This window comes from Octopus sinensis, linkage group LG6 (assembly GCF_006345805.1).
Source record: "Octopus sinensis linkage group LG6, ASM634580v1, whole genome shotgun sequence".
NCBI lineage: Eukaryota > Metazoa > Mollusca > Cephalopoda > Octopoda > Octopodidae > Octopus > Octopus sinensis.
Window position 1 is genome coordinate 20,951,878 of NC_043002.1, and position 25,000 is coordinate 20,976,877.

Here is a 25,000-nt window from a genome sequence, read left to right on the forward strand (position 1 = left end):
CACATGCATTATATATATATATATATATTATATATATATATATATATATTATATATATATATATGTAATATATGTACGATGGGCTTCTTTCAGTTTTTCCGTCTACCAAAAATCCACTCACAAAGCTTTGGTCGGCCTGGTGCCATAGTAGAAGACACTTGTCCAAGGTGGCATATATATATTTTTTCAGAAGTCAAACACCTATAGTAATAAACGAATGAACGCGTGTGTATGCTTGCACGTGTTTTTTTCTTTTCTTTTGTGTGTGTGTGTGTGTGTGTGTGTGTGTGTGTGTGTGTATTCAAACATACATATTCTTTACACGTCTGTGTCTGTATATACATTCATGTATGGATACTTAGACACACAAACACACATACACGTGTGTGTGTGTGCATATATATATATATATATATATATATATAATATATAATATATATGCGTATGCAGTACTTCAGGAATTAATGGTTGACTTTCTAAATTGCAATGTACAGTGTCCATTTATCTCTACATCTATCTATATGTACAAACACACACAACTTATATGTAATATATTGTGATATAAACAGTAGAGATGCAGAATCTGCAGCAGCTACTAAGAAATAAATAAAGAAAGAAAAAAAAAGAAGAAAGAAGAAGAAAGAAGAAAGAAGAAGAAGAAAGAAGAAGAAAGAAGAAAGAAAGGAAGAAAGAAGGAAGTAAGGAAAGAAAGAAAGAAAGAAAGCAAGAAAGAAAGAAAGTGAGAGAGTGGGAAACAGAAAGAATCAGTTAACGGCGTTTATGCATTTATCTACATATATGTAACGAAGAACTTCCTAGATTCTTAACCAAGATTCGAAACCTAGCCTAGATTCTTCGGTCAGTCTCGTTCTTATTGTCCTCCCCTTTTTGCACTTAGAAATTTAAGAGAGTCGATTGTCACAGTTAAGTTCTTTTGTTTAAGTTAACATTCTTAGGGTAAAAACAGTTCGGGAGAGACAAACTCTTTACTTTCCATTGTTCTCCGTCCTACATCCAGTTTTACAGCATATATAAATACAGTATTTAAATTCAGTTAGACTTCTTCTTCACTTGGTTGACCAACGAAGAGCATCCCGTTTTCTTCCTTCGCTAACAAGCTGTTAAAGAGGGAGCATATAACTTTCACCTTTTCTATGAGGTCTGACCAATAAGTATCCGGACTGTTGCCATAGTAACAAAGCTAAAGCCGCTTGGCACAGATTGACCTTGTACACTTCTGTGCATGCGTACTAAGTTTTAATGCTCTAGCTTACTTCCACTGTTTACAGCGGTGCTTGGAGGGAAGGTGTGTAGCGTGTGATCGTCGCATTGACCATGACAGAGAAAGTTGTCATGATGATGCCTGCTTAGAGGTCTACGCAAAGTTGCAGAAAGTGTATGGAAAAGAGTGTATGAGCCGCACACAAGTGTATGAGTGGTTCACACGTTTCCAAGATGGCCGACAAAAATGTCGATATTGACAAACGTCTGGGAGACCCGCAACCAGAACTGAGAAAAACATCGCAAATATGCGTGCAACTGTGTGTGGGGGAGGAATCGTCGAATCATTATCCGTGAGTTATCAGACGATGTGCAGATTAGTTACGATTCAGTTCAGTCCATTATCACAGAAGATTTGGATATGAAACGCGCGTCTGACAAGTTTGTACCAACACTGCTTTCAGTTGACTAATAAGACACTCTGGTTTCAGTTGCACAAGATCTTGGTTGTGTTGAGAACGATGTAAACTTTTTGAGCAGGTATTACAAAGCTTTTGACAAAATTTTATGTAAATTTTCGGCTCAACTTTCTCTGTCATTGTCAATACGACGATCACACGCTACACACCTTCCTTCCAAGGAAATGAGCAAGAACCACCTTAAAACTTAGTGAGCATACACAGCAGAGTACAATATGTGTCAAGCGGCTTTACTTTGCATGCTTTAGCTTCGTTACTATGCAACAAACAGTCCGGATACTTACTGACCAGACCACGCATTTACTCTTTTACTCTTTTACTTGTTTCAGTCATTTGACTGTGGCCATTCTGGAGCACCACCTTTAGTCGAGCAAATCGACCCCAGGAGTTATTCTTTGTAAGCCTAGTACTTATTCTACCGGTCTCTTTTGCCGAATCGCTAAATTACGGGGACGTAAATATACCAGCATCGGTTGTCAAGCGATGTTGGGGTGGCACAAACACAAACACACAATTGGTTGGTTGAAATTGCCGAAATACGAGAAATTTAACAACAAATATCTTACAAACTACAGAATTTTCCCAATAAAGCCAAGAGAAAAAGATGTTTTATGTGACATTTTCTACCAGTATACGAAGTTTAAAAGTGTTTAGTTACAAAAGATTATTTTTAAAATCTGCCGGTCAAAGTGAAAAGATCCCACATACACACTCACACCACACACTCTCTCTTTCTCTATCACGTCCCCTATCTCTCTCGCTCCCTCTCTCTCACACAGACATACACGCATATTTACGTATATACTTCAGGTTTCTATTCAGTTTCCGTTTATCAAAATCCCGTCACACAAACCTCGTATAGGTCAACTCGATACTACAGGCTACCATGGAAGACACTTGTGTTCCAGGTTACCACGTAGTTGTTGGATCGAATCTGGAAAAAAGAATTGATTTTAAAATGTGTAAACCAGCTAAACAATTTGGTTGTACCCCTGTCTGTTGACATAGCTTTATTAATGAGTAAAATTAGATATTTTAAAAATTATTTATAACTTTTATTGAATGAGGTCAAGTATTTAGGCCAGTATATTTCTAACGATAAGTGAGGCTTCCTGAGATACAACTGTTTTACTCTTCTTTACACGGGGGTCATTTAGATCAATAGCATGCCTGAAATAAGTAAAAATAAAAATGTTTTAGAAAAGAAATATGCAGCCGAATGTTAATATTTTTGTTGTTGTGAAGGCGGCGAGCTGGCACAAACGTTAGCACACCGGGTGAACAGCTTAGCGGTATTTCGTTTGCCGCTACGTTCTGAGTTCAAATACCGCCGAGGTCGACTTTACCGTTCATCCTTTCGGGGTCGATTAAATAAGTACTAGTTACGCACTGGGGTCGATATAATCGACTTAATCGCTTTTTTCTGTTCTTGTTTGTCTACTCTATGTTTAGCCCCTTGTGGGTAGTAAAGAAATAGGCATTTCGTCTGCCGCTACGTTCTGAGTTCAAATTCCACCGAGGTCGACTTTGCCTTTCATCCTTTCGGGGTCGATTAAATAAGTACTAGTCACGCACTGGGGTCGATATAATCGACTTAATCGCTTTTTTCTGTCCTTGTTTGTCCACTCTATGTTTAGCCCCTTGTGGGTAGTAAAGAAATAGGTATTTCGTCTGCCGCTACGTTCTGAGTTCAAATTCCACCGAGGTCGACTTTGCCTTTCATCCTTTCGGGGTCGATTAAATAAGTACCAGTTACGCACTGGGGTCGATATAATTGACTTAATCCGTTTGTCTGTCCTTGTTTGTCCTCTGCGTGAAGCCCCTTGTGGGCAGTAAAGACATAGGCATTTTGTCTGTCTTTATGTTCTGAGTTCAAATTCCGTGAAGGTCGACTTTGCTTTTCATCCTTTTGGGGTCAATAAATTAACTACCAGTTGCGTACTAGGGTCGATCTAATCAACTGGACACCTCCTACCAAATTTCGGACCTTGTGCCTAGAGTAGAGAAAAATATTATTGTTGTTGTTGGTAGTGGTGGCGCTAGTGGCGATGATGATGGTGGCAGCGGTCGTTCTAGCGGTGAATTAGTCCCAATTCAGCTCTTGGAATAAATAATAATAATAATAATAATAATAATAATAATAATAATAATAATAATAATAATAATAATAATGCAGTACCAGGCAGTGGCTCTCATGGCTTCTGATCTTAACTGATTGGAAGTGTTATCATGTACATTGTTTTGTCTTGGTATAAAAGATGGGCTACAGCAAATATTCTGCTCAATACCACAGATTTGCTTGTCAGTTGTTTGACCGTAACCAGTTGAGCATGTCCCTTAGTGGCTGACGATATGTGCATCCCTGATCACGAGCAGAAATAGTGGGGGAGCATCATAGCCATGTGTTGAGAGGGATTCTTTGGGGTTTGAATAATTCACCTCTGGAAACATGGGTGGTTCTTTCAACATCCTTAAACAACCCTTATCCAGGGACCTTTTGAGCGGGATGGGCTACTCAACCTGAAGAAAATTCTAACTGGGCCCCACCTGCAAGGTCATGTGCTGTTTATCTTGATATGAGATCACAATGTCGCGCACATATGGTTGTGATGCATGTGCCTGGTGTACCTTTATCAGACGGGTAGTCATGATGGGTATATTGGGCTTCGTATATTTTACCCCAGTGTCACTTTGATGGCATGCACTGCTCTCTCACTCAATAATAATAATAATCCTTTCTACTATAGCCACAAGGCCTGAAATTTTGGAGAGGGGACCAGTCGATTACATGTTTCTCTGGTGCTTAATTTATCGATGAAAGCTAAAGTCGACCTTAGCGGGTTTTGAACTCAGAAAGTGCAGACAGGTGAAGTACCGCAAAGTATTTCGTCCGGCGTGATAACGATTCTGCCATCTCACCGACTTGACGACGACAACAACAACAATAATAATGGTTTCAAATTTTGCCACAGGGGCAGAAATTTTGGGGGAAGGGATGAGTCGATTACATCGACCCCCAGTACTTGATTGGAACTTATTTTATTGAACCTGAAAGGATAAAAGGCAAAGTCGATCTCAGTGGAATTTGAACTCACAACGTAGCGAATGGTGAAATACCGCTAAGCATTTCGTCCATGATAATTTCTTTTATTTGCCACCAGGTTGAAAGATGAGGGGGACAATACAAAGACAGACATAAAGTATGGGGGTTTCCATATAATGGAATGATAAAAAAAAGAAAAGTATACACAGTATATATTAAAAGAAGGGAAGTATGCTTAGTATACGACATTAAGCAGAAGAGAAGAAAAAAGCGACAGTGATGGGGTCCTCCTGATACAGGAGGACCTCTAAGGAAAATCGAGGAACCCCACCATCCAAGATCACCCTGAATACCAAAGACAAGTGCCCTCTCCAGCTTCTTTCCTCCGACTCAGAGGTCTACACTTAGAGCAATACCATCCACTCTTGCCATTTTCGCAACTTTCACCCACCTTTTGATAAATCCACACGAGGTCAGCACCTCCCTTCCCTCCTTCACTTTCCGTTTCAAGTGAAACTTGAAAATGTCGATGGGGGGCTTTACCAAAGAGGAATGACTCTTTCCTCATTCCTTTCAGCCTCGTTCACCAGATTACCGTTTTCGCCACAGCCACCAGACAAAGGAAAACTGTCTTGCCTGCCCGATTAAAGAAGGGTGTAGGGGCATTCATAACTACGGGTTCGGCCGACAGACGGATCCATCCCTCAAGCGACAGCATCATTTCGACATAACTCCACAAGTCAGCAATGTCCGGACACTGAATGAATGCATCCAGAACAGTTTCGTCCCTCTGTGAGCACCTCAGACAAGCCGTCTGACAGCACATTCGTGCCTGTAGAGTTCATCTCGAACCGCAGCGTTCTGTGGTAGCAATGCCAGGCCAAAGACATATGGAAATTATCTGTAATAGTCCTCGACCGGAAGGTTCCCCCGGAACAGACTAGCCAGTTCGTTTTCGTCAACGCCCAGGGTCTCCCCGAGGACATCATCGCACTTCCCCGCTATTAATCCTTTGTATATAGCTAAAGCGGAAGATCCACCAATCTTATTTCTCGACTGGTGGAGGACAGTGAACGTCTGACGACAGACTGGGTACCAGACACCCGGTCTCGGCCTATCCTTTACCCAGGACTGCAACTCCGTCAAGGAGAGACGTGCGGAAAGACGTGTCTCACAAACGGAGTCGACACACATTCACATTCTATAAATCGCTGCAGGTGGCGCAACCTGAGTACGTGTCTACGCGTCTAAAGACATGGCATGCCTAAGCCGCCACTCAGAGGGGGTTGGTAGCACAGTGACCGCCTGACCATTGGAAAGCGTCTCTTACAGAGCTTGAAGTTACCGTGTCTTCACACTATGGCGGCCATAACAACAACAACAATAACAATAACAACAATAACAACAACAATAATAATAATAATAATAATAATAATAATAATAATAATAATAATAATGCAGTACCAGGCAGTGGCTCTCATGGCTTCTGATCTTAACTGATTGGAAGTGTTATCATGTACATTGTTTTGTCTTGGTATAAAAAGATGGGCTCCAGCATATATTCTGCTCATTACCACAGATTTGCTTGTCAGTTGTTTGACCTTAACCAGTTGAGCATGTCCCTTAGTGGCTGGCGATATGTGCATCTCTGATCACAAGCAGAAATAGTGGGGGAGCATCATAGCCATGTGTTGAGAGGGATTCTTTGGGGTTTGAATAATTCACCTCTGGAAACATCGGTGGTTCTTTCAACATCCTTAAACAACCCTTATTCAGGGACCTTTTGAGCGGGATGGGCTACTCAACCTGAAGAAAATTCTAACTGGGCCCCACCTGCAAGGTCATGTGCTGTTTATCTTGATATGAGATCACCATGTCGCGCACATATGGTTGTGATGCATGTGCCTGGTGTACCCTTATCAGACGGGTAGTCATGATGGGTATATTGGGCTTCGTATATTTTACCCCAGTCTCACTTTGATGGCATGCACTGCTCTCTCACTCAATAATAATAATAATAATAATAATGAAAGGAAGCGGGTGGAATCTCCCCATGTCCTAAGGATACATCTAGTGATGGTGTCACACTGGTAATCGCTACCTCATATGAGTGACAATGAAAAAACAAAACATTGTGAATAACGGTGGTAATGAAACTAAAGCCAATGATGGTGACAGTGTTACACCCGATAGTCTCAGAGATTCTGGTCCGGCTCCAGCCTATCGATATCCAGAAAGGGACCACCACGCACGGTGTAGAAGGAGCAAGCAAATTAATGCTGTGGTCATAGAGTATTACTGCCTGAACAACCCTGTAGATGAAAATGGTGCTGATATCAGGGGTTACGAACAACGTATATAAGGTGGTAGTAGTACTAATAAATGTCAGAGCCCTGAGAACAGTGAGTAAAAATCTTGACAAGTACATGGAACAAATAGGGGCTGCAATAAGGGTGAAGCACTTGCAGAAAACAGCACTGCTTGGAACCGCTCGAATACTCCGGAAGGTGCTCGAAAAATAGTGAACTGCTGACACCGTAGTACATCTTCAGCGTTAGAAGCTGTACAAAGGCAATAAAAATAACAATAATAAATGCTCTGATGCAGTACCAGGCAGTGGCTCTCATGGATTCTGATCTTAACTGATTGGCAGTGTTATCATGTACAGTATTTTGTATTGGTTTAAAAGATGGGCTTCAGCAAATATTCTGCTCAATACCTCAGATTTGCTTGTCAGTTGTTTGACCGTAACCAGTTGAGCATGTCCCTTAGTGGCTGACGATATGTGCATCTCTAATCATGAGCAGAAGTAGTGGGGGAGTATCATAGCTGTGTGTGCAAAGGAATTCTTAGAGGTTTGGATAATTCACCTTTGGGAACGTAGTACGTTCAAAATCCTTAACCAACCCTAATTCAGGGACCTTTTGAGCTGGATGGGCTACTCGACCTGATGAAAATTCTAACTGGGCCCCACCTGCAAGGTCATGTGCTGTTCATTTTGATATGGGATCACCATGTCGCTCACATATAGTTGTGATGCATGTGCCTCGTGTACCCTTATCAAACGAGTAGTCATGATGGATATACTAGGCTTCATATTTTTTACCCCAGTGTCTGTTTGAGGGCATGCACTGCTCTCTCATTTAATAATAATAATAATAATAATAATAATAATAATAATAATAATAATAATAATAATAATAATAATAAATTTGTTAAAACGTACTCTAGAGTGTGGGCATTGTAGACCATAAACAATGGATTAGTCTGAGAGAGGACATCGCTGCTGACTGAAATACCATCAAGGTACTGCTTGAGCAAGTATCTCAGCTTTTCGTTGTCACGTGCCAGTAAACTGTGTTCCATTATCAATACACGTTTGTCGAGTAGAACCTTGTTAAAACGCTTCCAGAAGTTGGTCAACGGCTTGTATTCATCCATCATCTATAGAAAAAGAGTGACAAAACTTTTAGAAGACAAAACAGAAAAAGGAAATGGTGGTGCAGGTGGTGGTGGTGGTGGTTGTAGTTATGGTGGGAAAGTTAAAAGTAAAAATATTACGTTTCGGACTTAGCGCTTTGTCGGGTGTATAGCAAAGAGTCTAGAGCAGAGGGACAAAAGCAAGGAAGACGAAATAGGAACAGATAGTCAGTAGGAACGTGTGTTAGTGGCTGTATGCGCATAATCGCGCATATACTTACATCAGAATATGATCGTATATGAGAGGAAGGTGTGTTGAGAGTGTGACAATATCTGCTCGTGAATAAGGCGGCGAGCTGGCAGAAAAGTTAGTACGCTGGGCGAAATGCTTAGCGGTATTTCGCCTGTCTTTACGTTCTGAGTTCAAATTCCGCCGAGGTTAACTTTGCCATTCATCCTTTCAGGGTTTATTAAATAAGTACCAGATACGCACTGTGGTCGATATAATCGACTTAATCCGTTTTTCTGTCCTTGTTTGTCCCCTCTGTGTTTAGCCCCTTATGGGTAGTAAAGAAATAGGTATTTCGTCTGTCTTTACGTTCTGAGTTCAAATTCCGCCGAGGTTAACTTTGCCATTCATCCTTTCGGAGAGGATAAATTAAGTACCAGTTGCGTACTGGGGTCGATCTAATCGCTGGCCCCCTCCCCCAAAATTTCAGGCCTTGGGTCTAGAGCAGAAAAGAATATCTGCTCGTGAATACACGGGCAAAGGAAATAATGCACATTCACGGGTGGTGGCTGGTTTTTAATGAGGGTAAGGGAGAGAGAGAGAGAGAGAGAGAGAGAGAGAGAGAGAGAGAGAGAGAGAGAGAGAGGGTGGAGATGAAGAGAATGAGATAGAATGAGATAGAGTACGATCGCGGTGAGAATTCGAGTGCTTACTTTCTGTAAGTTTTTATTGCAAGGAATATGTTCATCCTGCCAGGCTTTCTCAACCTCCTCAGGTTTGATGGTGTCTGGATAGAAAGGGAGCACCTTCTCCCTTTCTGTTTCCAGTTTGCGGCATCTCTCGAACAGCTTCAGTATCTTGACCCCCTTAAAACAAACAGTAAAACAGACGGAATAAATAAGTAATAAGTTATATAACGAATAATTGGTGAAAATCCATGCGTTATACAAAGAAATATCATAAGACCTTTGTTGTTTGTTTGCCTTTTAGGGTTTGATTATTGTGTATTGTTATTTATTTAGTGATAAAGGTACCCTTGGACAAAGAAAATTAGTCAATTCATTTTGCTGACCCATGTATTAGGCATAAGTGATGAATAGTACACTTTTACTCTTTTACTTGTTTCAGTCATTTGACTGTGGCCATGCTGGAGCACCGCTTTTAGTCGAGCAAAACGACCCCCAGGACTTATTATTTGTAAGCCTTGTACTTATTCTATCGGTCTCTTTCGCCGAACTGCTAAGTTACGGGGACGTAAACACACCAGCATCGGTTGTCAAGCGATGTTGGCGGGACAAACACAGACACACACACACACACACACACACACACACACACACACACACACACACACACACACACACACATATATATATATATATACATATACATATATACGACAGGCTTCTTTCAGTTTCCGTCTACCAAATCCACTCACAAGGCTTTGGTCGGCCCGCGGCTATAGTAAAAGAAAAAACTTAGCGGTTCGGCAAAAGAGACCGAGAGAATAAGTACTAGGCTTACAAAGAATAAGTCCTGGGGTCGATTTGCTCGACCAAAGGCGGTGCTCCAGCATGGCCGCAGTCAAATGACTGAAACAAGTAAAAGAGTAAAAGAGTAAGGATGTTCAAGGTTCACGGAAATGTTCAAGGCTACGAAATATGTTTTAAAAAATATCAGTTAATTGATGTTATGTGGAAATGACCTAACAGTGTTTACAGATTCTAGTATTACTATTTTCTATTACATGCCTGTATCTATGCTGGTAATATGTCAATGACCGGACTAAAACGACTGTGTATTCAGTTATGTCAATTATGGGATGATAAAGACATTCTTTGACACAATACTTTTACTTCAACAGCTCAGATCTTTAATCTTTTCCAGTCCACTTCTACACATTTCTGTCATTTGGTGCAACTAAATACGCTGCGGCCATTTTTGCTATGTAGAATATCTTTTCTTTTATCTTTTAGTTCTTTCAGTTATTAGACTGTGGCCATAAACTTGCAGACGTACGAGCCGGCCAAAGAATAGTGGGTCCCACGGCATCATATATTCCTTCGTTTTTACATAGACCCATGAGATTTTCCCCACCTTGTTGCGTATGGGTACCATTTTACGATTTAATAAACTCAAACGCTGTGGTTCATTGTTCTATGTCGAAGATTATGGCCATCAATTTCAGGAATGTGAAGGTAGGCCTTCCACAAGTCACTGAAAATTGCGGTTCCTGGAAGAATCGACTGATGTATGTGTTCCTCTAGTGTGTCACGATTCCAACATGGCACCGCATACCTTGTTAGATTGTCTCAACCGCCACAATTATAAGGGTGTTATTCCGCCCTAAGTCTACGATGAAAAGTATTCCAGCTGTAGCCATATTGTTTTTGCTTGCATATAGTGCTACATTATCTAATGCAGACTTTTCTTATTTTAGTTGGTCTCGTGTGATCTGAAGGAGATTTGGCTTCCATTCCCATCAGATCTAGCCACTACGGAGGCGCCCTCATTTGCATGCCGGAATACTGCAGTGAATTATTACAGAGGTCAGCCAGTAATAGTGGTGACGAGGAGATATAAAACTGAGAAACATTAGTAGAAAGACTATACTGACCTTATCTCTTTGTCTGGTGAGTTTGTTGATGGCGTCATTACTCTCTAAAGCGAGACGAGTAAGTTTCTCGAACTCCGTAGTCCGTAACTTGTTCATCTCAATCTTCATTCCTTGCAACACAAACCTCATCTTATCCTTTTCCTGTTGATGAGAAAATATATAGGTTTGAAATTTTGACAAAGGCCAGCAGTTACGGGTGTGGGTAGGGTTAAGTCGATTACACCGACTTTAGCATTTTACTCGGCTTGTTCTGCTAGCACGCCGACTTGAGAAAATGTAACATTACAGAGTAAATATCAAAATAATATGATACAAAATAGAAACGATATGAAAGAAGAGAAGACAAGAGCACGCAGAGAGCGCAGACCTCCGCCAAAGCAGCACCAACATCCTGTGGAGGCCCAGTGGTTAGGGCAGCGGACTCGCGGTCGTAAGAACGCGGTTTCGATTCTCAGACCGGGCATTGTGAGTGTTTATTGAGCAAAAACACCTAAGCTCCACGAGGCTCCCGCGGGGGTGGGGGGGGGGTGAACCCCGATGTACTCTTTCACCATAACTTTCTCTCACTCTTTCTTCCTACTTCTGCCACAAAGCAGAGGAACCATGGTGTAACCCACTATGGTATGGTGAACTTTCAGACCCTAGTCTAGATTGCGAATCCTCTGTACCCCAGGATGGTTCAGCGCTCCACCCGTTAAAAGCCACCGTTTACGGAATGAGGATAACGACGTAGCTTTCGCGCCCGTGCAACCGCCAGTCTATCGCGTGTGGTGGGTGGATCTTAAAGTTGCCACACGCATTCTTAGTAGCTTAGAGTAGGCTCGAATTAGAGATTATTCTTTGTGGCTAATGGCATGAGTCCTGATTGGAAGAAGAAGAAGAAGAAGAAGAGAAGAAGAAGAAGAAGAAGAAGAAGAAGAAGAAGAAGAAGAAGAAGAAGAAGAAGAAGAAGACAGAATTATCGGAGTTATGGGCATTGAAAGTGTACATGCATCAAGAAAGTGCAATAATAAGGTTTAGCAGTTCAAAACACTGAGTAGTAAAATCAGAATTAAGTCCGCTGAATCTGGAATCAAAAATTTATGTACAGTCAACGGAAACGTTTAACTGGAAAATGTAGAATTATCGGAGTTATGGGCATTCAAGGAGTACATGCATCAAGAAAGTGTAATAATAAGGTTTCGCAGTTGAAAACTGTGAGTAGTGAAATGCAGAATTAGGGCCGCTGATCGTGCGAATCATATATTTACCACTTCACTAAAAACTAACAACTGTAAATGCAGGTGCTATGGGTTATTTCCCTTGAGTGTTAAAAAAATATTGCGCAAGTGGTATACGTTATTTCCCTTGGGTGTTTAAGAAAAAAAATTAGTTATATGAGCTAGTGATAAAGATCCCTTCCAGGGGCCGTATTTTCAACAATCTAAGTATGTCACTAGGTTTCCAGATATGAGTGCTACTCACGTATCAAGTTTTATCAAAATCAAGGAATCGATGTAGGAGGAGTTAGCTAACAACGCCACAAACAAACACACACCGATGTAGTAGATATCTTTCCTTCTACCCATCTGTCTATCTGTCTGACTATGTATGTATGTATGTATGTATGTATGTATGTATGTATGTATGTATGTATGTATCTATCTGTCTATCAGCCTATCAACCTACTTATATTTCTATCTATCCATCTCCATTGTCATGGACCCTCACCCCACCCCAAAAAACAAAAAACAAAAAAAACAATGTTCTCTTCTAAACAAAACCCCACCAAAAAACATCTGTTTTATATAAATGAACAAGCTGTTTGTACATTCACAAAATTGTATTTGACAAGTTCGGGAAAGGAATGAAGGAGCTATAATAATGAAAAAAAAGGATTTTTTTTCAAAAATTTTGACGACTTTTTTTCTCAATGTTCAATTTCTGTACATCACACCTAACACGCGCGCGCACACACACACAACACACACACACACACACACACACACCACACACACACACACTCTCTCTCTCTCTCTCTCTCTCTCTCTCTGTATACATACATACATACTTACATACAATCATATATGTATATGTGTATATATATATATATATATATATATATATATATATATATATATATATATATACATGTCTGTCAGTCTCTATCTATCTATCTATCTATCTTTCTATATATATATATATTCTATGCAGAAATATAACTTGGCTGTGAGTGCGTATCTGTGTAGACAAGACTGTAGTGAGTAGAGACAGAAAATAAATGACGATGTACAAACCTCTCGTAGTTTTCGATTTTTCTCTTCGTTGACTTTTGCATTGTAGGCCATTTTTACCTTTAAGTTGCCAATCAGCTCCTACAATTTCACAAAAATTGGTGCCATTTGTACCAAGGTATATTTTAGAAGGAATAGAATAGTATTACACTAGATATTTCAGTGGTGCACTGCTTTATAGGATTGTGTGTGTCTATACATACATGCATATACATATACATACATACATATATAAAGTTAATCCAAACATGAAAACATAAAAAGAAAACACAACAACGCGAGGACGTGAAACAAATATAGTATTATTGGACGCTCAGGAAAGAAGGGAAGGAAGGTTCAACGTTTCGAGCAGAGCTCTTCGTCAGAAAAATAGGAAAAGGAAAGATCCAGAGAAGGGAAGACGGAGGAAAAAAAATCTCCAACGGTACACACGCGGTCACATGTATATGTATGTATACATACATACATACATACATACATACACACACACACACACACACACACACATATATATATATATATATATATATATATGCTTACTTCCCAACCACATGGTTCCAGTTTCAGTCCCACTGCGTGGCACCTAGGACAAGTGTCTTCTACTTTAGCATCGGGCCGACTAAAACCTTGTCAGTGGATTTAGTAGACGGAAACTGAAAGAAGCCGGTCGTATATATATATATGCGTGTGTGTGTGTTTGTCTTCGTGTCTAAGTTTGTCCCCCGCCCCGGCTTGACAACCAGTGTTGGTGTGTTTACGTCCACATAACCTAGCGGTTCGGTAAAAAAATAAAACCATAGGATAAGTAGCAGGCGTAGAAAAAATCAATTGGGGTCGATTTATTCGACTACAAATTATACGAGGCGTGCCCCAGCATGGCCACAGTCTAATGACTGAAACAAGTAAAAGATAAAAAATAAGTATATATATCAGGTCATCCCATAAGTTCTGTCCGATTTATCTTTTTTAAAATTGACTGAAATTTAAAAGTATTTTAGAATGTCTAACGGAATTTAAAAGTATTTTTATGCATTTATGGACATTTAAACTAATTAAATGTTACTTTACGGAATAACAGAATTAAAATTTCTTTGACTAAAACCCTTTCTAACATGGAAGTATCCAAAGAGTATTTGAGGCACATAATGCTTTATGAGTACACGCACACACATACAATTATTTCATATAATTGCGAACGTGTTGCGTTGGTGTTAGTGGAAAGGGGCAATAACTAATGCACACATGAATTAATGCCCCTCGCTCGAGGTTTGGCTTGTACGAAGACCGTTTTTTCTTGTCAGTATCGATCAAGGTGCTACAAAAACAAATAGCGATGGCTTCCGAGAATTTTTTTTGAAGATTTATAACATGCAGTATACAGAACGACTAAACATATGAGAGGGGCGGTAACTCATATATGCAAAGATTCACACACGCGCACACACACACAGGTACACATACTCACACAGCAGATATATATTTATGTGCATGTAAAAAGTAACATGTATTTTCCTTTATTATTATATTTCTAATTTGTATTAGGTGTTATTTACGTCTTGAATGTTTATATTTCGATAAGAGAAGCCGTTATTTATTGTATTGGTAAAAAACAAACAAACAACGGTTATGTACAAGTTTAAAATAATTAAATTTGAAATTAAGAATTAAAGGGAGACAATAAATGAGATGTAACTACCACAAGAGTCAGTATGAACTTAATTATGAGAATTGATAGCACAACCGGTAAGAAAATAATCTGTTTTGTACGTTGTTGCATACATCTGTGCATCAGTGCATCCACACATATGGTATCTATGTCTCTAAATACTTAGATATGAACACGTATTTCTTTATTACCCACAAGGGGCTAAACAAAGAGGGGACAAACAAAGGGATTAAGTCGATTACATCGACCCCAGTGCGTAACTGGTACTTAATTTATCGACCCCGAAAGGATGAAGGGCAAAGTCGACCTCGGCGGAATTTGAACTCAGAACGTAACAGAAAAGCAGTTCCCATAGCCTTTACAGGAGTTTCAAGATCGGTGAGACGTGGATGGTATCTTGCCGTTACGTTCTGAGTTCAAATTCCGCCGAGGTCGACTTTGCCTTTCATCCTTTCGGGGTCAATAAATTAAGTACCAGTCACGCACTGGGGTCGATGTAATCGACTTAATCCGTTTGTCTGTCCTTGTTTGTCCCCTCTGTGTTTAGCCCCTTGTGGGTAATAAAGAAATAGGTATCTACAAATTGGAGCCCTGGTCGGAATGCTTGCAGTAGAATAGATTCCATAAAGGGCTGTCATGGATTAGGTAATAGTGTCGAACTAGGAGGCGAACTAACTCGTTTGACCCAAGTGTGAAACGGCAGGTTTTGAACGCAGAATGTAAAGAGCCTTAACAAATACTGATAGGCATCTTGTCCCAAGCTCCAACTATAACAATGGTACCCAACTCTAGGCTCATACTTTAAATTCAACCCTGCCGATTCAGTGTCTTTGCAGCAGCAGCAGCCGTTCAAGAATTTGGACCTGGAGATTTCCATTTCCAGCGACTTCGAGGGCCACCTCCCAGTGGTGTCGGGCGTCAACGAAGAGCCATCGACTACTACAAGACGACCAAAGATTTTCTTTTTTAAAGGTCTGGGGTCTCCCGCCCCTAAGCCCTAGACCATCACCTAATCACCCTTACCCGTCTTGTTGCTTAACAACAACAACAACAACAACAACGACGACAACAACAACAACAACAGCAGCAGCAACAACAACAACACTAACAGCTATAACGTGTCTTACCGCTATTCGTTGCACTTTACGCATCTGTTTTTCGATTTCCTCAGAGCTTTTCGCGTCTTTCTTCTTCAGCTTCTCAAATGCTTCCTTACGTTCTTCTGTGGTCTCGTGGTAATGTGCCTTTGTCTGGTTAAACAACATCCACAGATGTTCGACTTTTGATTCCAGAGACACACGTAACGAATGCTTCTCTTCGAGGTTCTGGTCAAAGAAAAAAATAAAATATGATAAACATGACAAAGACAGTGAGGAGGTGATGGTGGTGGAGATGGTGGTAGTGATGGTGGTGATGGTTAGGTACGCACTCACAATCACGATTTCTGGACTGGCCAATGCATCGAGTTCTTGAGCAAGACACTCAGCGCTGGATTAAAATAAGCGCGTACTTAGGGCATCAAGGGATGGGGGCACTACAGGAATGAAAATGGTTTACGGCACGAAAGAAATCATTGTAAACTTGCTAAAATAATATTCGTAATGCTTTATCTCTACTGTGGAGGCGCGTGGCTTAGTGGTTAGGGTGTCAGCATCATGATAGTAAGATTGTGGTTTCGATTTCTGGACCGGGCGACGCGTTGTGTTCTTGAGCAAAACACTTCATTTCACGTTGCTCCAGTCCACTCAGCTGGCAAAAATGAGTAACGCTGCGATGGACTGGCGTCCGTCCAGCTGGGGAACACATACGCCATTGAAACCGCGAAACCGGGCCCATGAGCCTGGCTAGGTTTTAAAAGGGCGCATTATATTATTATCTCTACTAAGTATAGAATCAGAAGTTTTACGTAATTTTAATTTTAACGATATCATCGAAGATTTTGTAATTAAAAACGAGAAAAAAACGGAGAAAACTTTTCAAATATAAATAAAGTGGAAATATACAAAAATAAATATTTTCCATCTTCCTGTTAATTTTGTTTCATTTTGCAAAATAGAAATTTATTTTATGGTTTATTATTGTTTACGTTTTGAACCATTTATATATACTTGAGGGCAACAAAACCTTTTAAGTGCTTAGGGCCTCTATGGGTCTTAATCCGGCCCTGATGACACTTCACCTTACATTGCTCTGCGATTACTTCAGCACCTGATGTGTGTTTCCAACATGTTGATTTGATGGAGGAGTGAAGAATCAGGTGAAGAGTCAACATATAGCTTAGTCAATCAACCTATCGATAAGGAGGTAAGTCAGCTGGTCAGTAAAAGGCTTGATCAGCCAATCAGAATGTAGGAAAGTTAGTTTGTAAGTAATTAGGTCGCTGTCTCATTCTTTAGTCAGTAAGGCAGTCTTTACATTTACTAGCTATTCATTTGGTCACCAGGTCAGTCAACGAGTCAATAAGTATGCCAAGGCGTGTGGCTTAGTGGTTAGGGTTTCCGACTTGTGATCATGAGGTTGTGAGTTCAATTCTTGGCGGTGCATTATGTCCTTGAGCAAGACACTTTATTAAGTGTCACTCCAGTACACTCAGCTGACAAAAGTTAGTAGTACCTGTATTTCAAAGGAGCCAGCTTTGTTGCATTCCCTCACATTGAGAACTATGTTAAAGGTATGCGTGTCTATGGAGTGCTCAACCAGTTGCACGTGAATTTCACGGGCAGGCTGTTGCGATGATTGGATCAACTTAATGATATTCTAACCTCATAAGAAATACTCTGCGTAACAAAGGTGGCTAGTTGGCACAAACGTTAGCACGCCAGGCGAAATTCTTAGCTGTATTTCGTCTGTAGTTACGTTCTGAGTTCAAATTCCGCCGAGGTTAGCTTCGACTTTCATCCTTCCGGGGTCGATAAATTAAGTACCAGTTACGCGCTGGGGTCGATGTAATCAATTTACTACCTTTGTCTGTCCTTGTTTGTCCCCTCTATGTTTAGCCCCTTTTGGGCAATAAAGAAATAAGAAATACTTTGTGTAGCCACACGAACAGAACCCAATAAAGCATATTTAGAAAACCAACCAGCCCCTATAATTGAATAAACCCCAATTCTAGAAACACAAAAATAACCCAATATCGTCACTGTTTCAGTCAGACTGCGGTCATGCCAGAGCACCACCTTCAATTGTTAGTCGAATGAATCAACCCCAGTACTTATTCTATCGTCTCTTTTGACAAATCGATAAGTTACGGAGATGTAAACACACCAACACCGATTGTCAAGTGGTGATGGTGGCGGGGGGACAAACACAAACACACACACACACATATATGTGTGTGTGTGTGCGTGTGTGTGTGTGTGCGTGTGTGTGTGTACGACGGGCTTCTTTCGATTTCCGTCTACTAAATCCACTCACAAGGCTTTGGTCGGCCCGAAACTATAGTAAATGACACTTTACCCAAGGAACCATGCAGTGGGACTGATCCTAGAACCACGTGCTTGCGAAGCAACCTTCTTACCACACAGCCACTCCTGCATAATATCCATAAAAATAAAGCAAGAAATAGTCTCAAAAATGGACAAACAAGAAAAGGAAAATAATTAACCAAAGCAGGTTTAATATATTCCCTACTAAATAGCTTAATTGCATCTGATAAAGGCTGAAGAATCTTCGTTGTCATAACTGATGGAGTATTACTTAGGTATTACTTAATGCAGAACTCTCTCAGAAAGTAGGGCAGTTAGCAGAGAGACCATAGAGCAAACAAAGCAACTAGTTAGGGGCATTCCATCGTTTACGAAGACGAGGGTTCCAGTTGATCCGATCAGCCTGCTCGTGCAATTAACGTGCAAGTGGCTGAGCACCTTATAGACACATGCACCCTTAATGTAATTCTCAGGGTTAATGTAATTCTCAGCGTGATACAGAGTTTCACAAGGGTGGCTCCTTGAAATACAGGTACAACTCATTATTGCTAGCTGTGTGAACTGAAACAACGTAAAATAAAGTGTCTTGCTTAAGGACACAACGCACCGCTGAAAATCGAACTCGCGACCTTACGATCATTAGCTGAATACCCTGACCACTAAGCCACACGCCTTCACCAACTAGTTAGTAGCTAGTTTAGTAACTAGGGCAGTCACGTGGCATGTCGTCTAACCAGTCATTTAGTTTGTCAATCAGTGACTTAATTGCTCAGTATTTAAAGGTGGCAAGCTGGCAGAAACGTTAGCACTCCGGGCGAAATGCTTAGTAACATTTCGTCTGTCTTTACGTTCTGAGTTCAAATTCCGCCAAGGTCGACCTTGCCTTTCATCCTTTCAAGATCGATAAATTAAGAACCAGTTGCGTACTGGGATAGATCTATTCGAATGCCCCCCCCCCAAATTTCAGGTCTTGTGCCTAGAATAGAAAAAGAATTGCTCGGTATTTAAGTTGATCGGTCATTTATCCTGTGTGTAGGTCAGCCAGTATGAAGGTCAGTAGTTAAGTTACTTTTCAGTGTACAGGTCACTAGGCCGGTCGCTTCAGTATGTAAGTCATAAGGTCAGTTATTTTAGTATGTTGGGCAATATGCCAGCTGTCTGGCACACATTAATATGTTGATCGTTAGGTAATATGCTTCCGTACGTCTGTCTCTCAACGTGTTGGTTAGTAGGCCAGCCAGTAAGTTTAAGTGAAGACGCATAGTTTAGTGGTTGAGGCAATCAGATCACGATCGTATGACTGAGTTTGATTCCTAGCGGCGCAATTTATCCACAAGCAAGATACGTTGTCCCAATCAACTCATCTGGTAAAAATAATTTGTACCTATATTTTAAAGGGCCAGCCTTGTCACACATATAAATTTGAAGTAAAATATGAGTATATATCTTATATGTAGTAGAAGACACTTGCCCAAGGTGTCACACCGTGGGACTGAACCCCGACCCGTGTGGTTGGGAAACAAACTTCTTTCCACACAGCCACGCCTAGACCTTTAGCTTTTGCCTTTTACTAGTCTCGGGCATTGGGTTACAGCCATGCTGGAGCACTGCCTTAAAAGTTCGTAGTCGAGGTTTAGTCGAACAAATCAACACCCACTACTTATCTTTTTTCAAGTCTAGTTCTTATTCTATCGGTCTGTTTTTCCGAACCGCTAAGTCACGGAGATGTAAACAAACCAACAGAGGTTATCAAGCAGTTTAGGGACAAACACACACACACACACACACCACACTTACGCGCGTGCACGTACGTACGTACGTACATACATACATACATACATACATACATACATACATAATACATACATACATACTACATACATACATACATACATACATACATACTACATACATACATACATACATCATACATACATACATACATACATACATACATACATACATACATACATACATACATACATACATATCTACGAGAGATTTCTGCAGTGTTCACAAATCCATTCACAAATTATTGTTTGGCCCAAGGCTACAGTAGAAGATATTTGCCGCACGGTGGGATTGAACTCTAGACAACACGGTTGGTAAGAAAGCTTCTTAACCACACAGCCGCGCCTGCTCCAGTAAAACTGAGTGATTGACATACTGAAGTGCATAGTGAGAAAATTTGACTGGCCCCTACATTTTGATCGACAGTCCTCTATACACCAGTTGACTAAGCTATTCACCTATATACTATTTGACTGACCGTGGAGGCGCAATGGCCCAGTGGTTAGGGCAGCGGACTCGCGGTCATAGGATCGCGGTTTCGATTCCTAGACCGGGCGTTGTGAGTGTTTATTGAGCGAAAACACCTAAAGCTCCACGAGGCTCCGGCAGAGGATGGTGGTGATCCCTGCTGTACTCTTTCACCACAACTTTCTCTCACTCTTCTCTTACTTCCTGTTTCTGTTGTACCTGTATTTCAAAGGGCCGGCCTTGTCACTCTCTGTGTCACACTGAATATCCCCGAGAACTACGTTAAGGGTACACGTGTCTGTGGAGTGCTCAGCCACTTACACGTTAATTTCACGAGCAGGCTGTTCCGTTGATTTGGATCAACCGGAACCCTCATCGTAACCGACGGAGTGCTTCCAATTTGACTGACCAAGCAAATGATTGACAGACTATTAAAATACATGGAGGACGAGTGACCTACTGGCCTACATACTAAAACTTATTGGCCTGGCTCTCTTTTGGTTACGACGACAAGCATTCCAGTTGATCCAACAAACTGAACAAACCCTAACCCTAACCCTGCTCGGGAAATTCACGTGCAAGTGGCTGGGCACTCTACAGATCCGCGTGCCCCTAACGTAAGTTCTCAGAGAAATTCAGTGTGACATAGAATGTGTCAAGGCTGGCCCTTTAAAATATAGGTACAACTCATTTTTACCAGATGAGTTGATTGGGACAACGTGAAATAAAATATCTTGCTTGTGGATAAATTGCGCCGCTAGGAATCGAACTCACAGTCATACGATCGTGATCTGATTGCCTCAACCACTAAACTATGCGTCTTCACTTAAACTTACTGGCTGGCCTACCAACCAACACGTTGAGTGACAGACGTACGGAAGCATCTTACCTAACGATCAACATACTAACATGTATATACACATACATACATATACATATATATATGTATATATATAAACTTTCAAACTATCAAATTTATCTTATACATTATATCTATATTTTTATATTTATTTATTTATATATATTTTTAATACAATAAGGTCTTTCACACGGGTATATCTTTATGATGAGTTCAATATTGATTTCCTTATATTAATAATAATAATAATTATTATATTAAAATATATATATATATACATATATATATAAATATATATATATATATATACATTATATATATATATATATATATATATATATATATATATAATTATATATATATATATATAATATATATATATATATGTATATGTATTATATATATGCATATATATAATATATGATATATAATATATATGTATGTGTGTGTGTGTGTGTGTGTGTGTGTGTGTGTTAGTAACCATTACTGCTTGACAACCGGTGTTGGTGTGCTTATGATAGGACCGATAAAAAATGTAGCAGGCTTTAAGATAAATAAGTACTTGGGTCGATTCATTCAACTAAAAACAAGTAAAATTCTCCCAGTGTGGTTGCAGTTTAATAAGTGAAACAAGTAAACACACAATAAAACAAGTTTTTAAATATAGGTGAACAGTCATCTGATGTGTAGGGGCCAGTAGACGAGCTAGTAGGGGAACTTGTAGGGGATCCAGTATTGTATCCAGTGGGGGGATCCTGTAGGGGATCCAATAAGGGAGCTAGTAGGTGATTCAGTAAGGGATCAAACAGGAGATTCAATAGGGGAGCTAGTAGGGGATCCTGTAAGTGAGCCAAAGGGAGCCAGCTGGAGAGCTAACAGGAGATACAGTAGGAGATCTAGTAGGGGATCCAGTAGGGGAGGTGATAGGGGATCCAGTGAGGGAAGCTAGTAGGGTAGCCAATAGGGGAGCCAGTTGGAAAACTTGTAGGGGAGCCAGTAAGTGATTAAGTAGGGAATCCAGTATGGGATATAGTAGGGGAATGAGTAGGGTAGCCAATAGGGGAGCCAGAAGGGGAGACAGTTGGAAAACTTGTAGGGGATCCAGTTGGGGAGCCAGTAAGGGATTCAGTAGGGGATCCAGTAGGGGATATAGTAGGGGAACGAGTAGGGGAGCCAGCAGTGGACTCAGTAGGAGAGCCAGTAGGGAAAACAAGTCAGTCAGTCAGTTAAATGCTGATTTAGCTCGCTAACCTTGTTCCGAACTTCATCTTTCAAATTTTCAAAATCCGATTTTGCTTTCATTTCCTTCTCGATGAAATTTTGTTCCATAGCATACATGATATCAGCCAAATCATTCATCTCGGCACCATACATGGACAGCATCTTCTCCCTTTCTTTGTCGAATTCTTTTTTGACTATGCACAAATCTTTATCATATTCCAGCTGGAAGTTCTGTAGCCTTTCTTTCTGTAGTTCTGAAAAAATTTTTCACATATCACATGGTTAGTAACTTCGAGTTGCAGGGAGAAGTGGTGTTGTTAGTGGTGATAGTGGGGGTGCTAATGCCGGTGATGATGATGATGATGATGGAATTTAGGTAACATCAATGGGATAGTTTTGTATGTATGTGTGTATACATGCATACATATATATATATATATGTATGTGTGTGTGTGTGTGTGTTGTGTGTGTATACATACATACATATATATATATAATATATATATATATATATATATAATGTAAATCTCTTCGTTCTGTGTGTGTTTGTAAAAGATTATAACGGCCGTATTTTTCAACTGATTTTCTCCAAACTGGGAACATACATTACTTATGTTCCTGGGTTCGTTTTAGACTTTAAAATTTTTCACATACCCCTGGGGGCAGAAAACATCCGTTCCTGGGTTATGTGGACACGGGTGGTAACTCTTTGCGTAGTAACTTTTAGAAATTGATTGTCTCCCTTACATCCATTGGTCATAAAAAAATATTGCTTTTTATATTACATTCACGTCTTTGAAAGTTTTACAAAATATTTACTTCCCGTTTTCTAGTGTCAGTGACGTCTACATCTCTCTATCTCTCTATCCACCTCTATCTATCTCTATCTATATCTATCTATCTATATCTCTCTATCTATATCTTTATACCCATCTGTATCTATTTCTATGTCTATCTATCTCTCTGTATCTATCTGTCTATATCTTATCTATTTATCTATATTTATCTTATTTGTCTAAAAAGCTAGCTCTCTCTCTCTCCCACTCTTTATATCTCACTCACTCTCTATTGTTTTCACTTTCATTTTTAAGACGCTATTGTTTTCACTTTAAGTTCAATCGTTATTGCTTTCATTGTAAGTTTTCAATTGCTATTTCCAAATAACAACGACAAATTACTGACAGAAAGAAGTTCACAACTACTGATGAAAGTAATTTCATGCATAATTTACTGACAGAAGCAACTTCATAAATTTCACTTAAATCTGTACACTTAGTTAATTTCCCTTAAAATTTTTATTTACTTTTGTGACGGTTTTGTGTTTTTCTGTTGTTAACGGCTATTTTTCTGGTTCCTTCAATACTGACTCTTTGGTTCACTGACAAATTTCACTTCAACCTGTACAGTTCTTTATTTTTCTGTAAAAATTTCTTATTTAATTTCGGCCCGTCGTATTAAGAAATATAATTACCGTTACCCAGTCATTTTCATTGTTTACTATCTTCGGCACCCATGTATTTCTGTATACGTATATAATCATGTCTAGAAGGAAAGTGTCAAATTTGTCTACAATGTCAAAACCAGCCAAAAGAATGTATCTGTCAAGGGAAACAGAGACAGCTGAAGAAAGGGAAGCATACCAAGAAATTATGATCCTGCAGTTCATTATGCAGATGGCACTAGAGTTTCCATTGATGCAATGACAACTGAGTGTATACATTGTAAAGCAAGGAAGTGGCCTGGAGAGACATCTGCACTGTACTGCAGTGGTGGAAAGGTTAAACTCCCTGCAATCCACCAACCTCCAGAGCCACTGAAGAAACTGTTGTTAGCAACTGACTAAGATTCCAAGCACTTCCAAGACAAAATTAGACAATACAACACTGCACTATAGATGACATCATTTGGAGCCACAAGAGATTTAATCGAGCCTGGATTCATGCAAACTTTCGTGATCCATGGTCAGATTTATCATCATATTGGCACTCTATTACCTCTGCCAAATGAATCACCAAAAATTGGCCTTCCATTGTTTATAATCTATCCCTGTATTTTTGGTTACGAAATAAGTTACACAAAACGTGTTTTTGAATTACATGTATACTTTATATACATCTACTTTATATACATATATGACTTGAAATCTTGCTTTTAATATTTCACTTAACGTCTATGTTCCTTGTTGGTATGGGTTCGGGAGTTACTAATGTAGAAAGTTGGTATCTAAGCTACTAGACCTAAGCAATCTAGATGGCATTTTAAAATTTCATTATTCTCTTTAACCCGGA

General features: G+C 40.0%; 1 protein-coding gene across 1 annotated transcript in view; it reads right to left on the reverse strand.

Annotated features, from left to right (window-relative positions):
* Positions 1-2,733: 2,733 nt before the first annotated feature.
* Positions 2,734-25,000, reverse strand: part of LOC115213398 (dynein regulatory complex subunit 2-like) — a 29,348-nt gene continuing 7,081 nt past the window's right edge. Inside the window, exons 4-10 of the mRNA XM_029782348.2 lie at positions 22,743-22,966; positions 16,076-16,273; positions 13,286-13,363; positions 11,010-11,150; positions 9,106-9,258; positions 7,970-8,187; positions 2,734-2,870 (exon numbers count right to left, since the gene is read on the reverse strand). Of these exons, the coding sequence (XP_029638208.1) occupies positions 2,777-2,870; positions 7,970-8,187; positions 9,106-9,258; positions 11,010-11,150; positions 13,286-13,363; positions 16,076-16,273; positions 22,743-22,966 (1,106 nt within the window). The 3' untranslated portion in view covers positions 2,734-2,776. The remainder of the gene's footprint in view (positions 2,871-7,969; positions 8,188-9,105; positions 9,259-11,009; positions 11,151-13,285; positions 13,364-16,075; positions 16,274-22,742; positions 22,967-25,000) is intronic.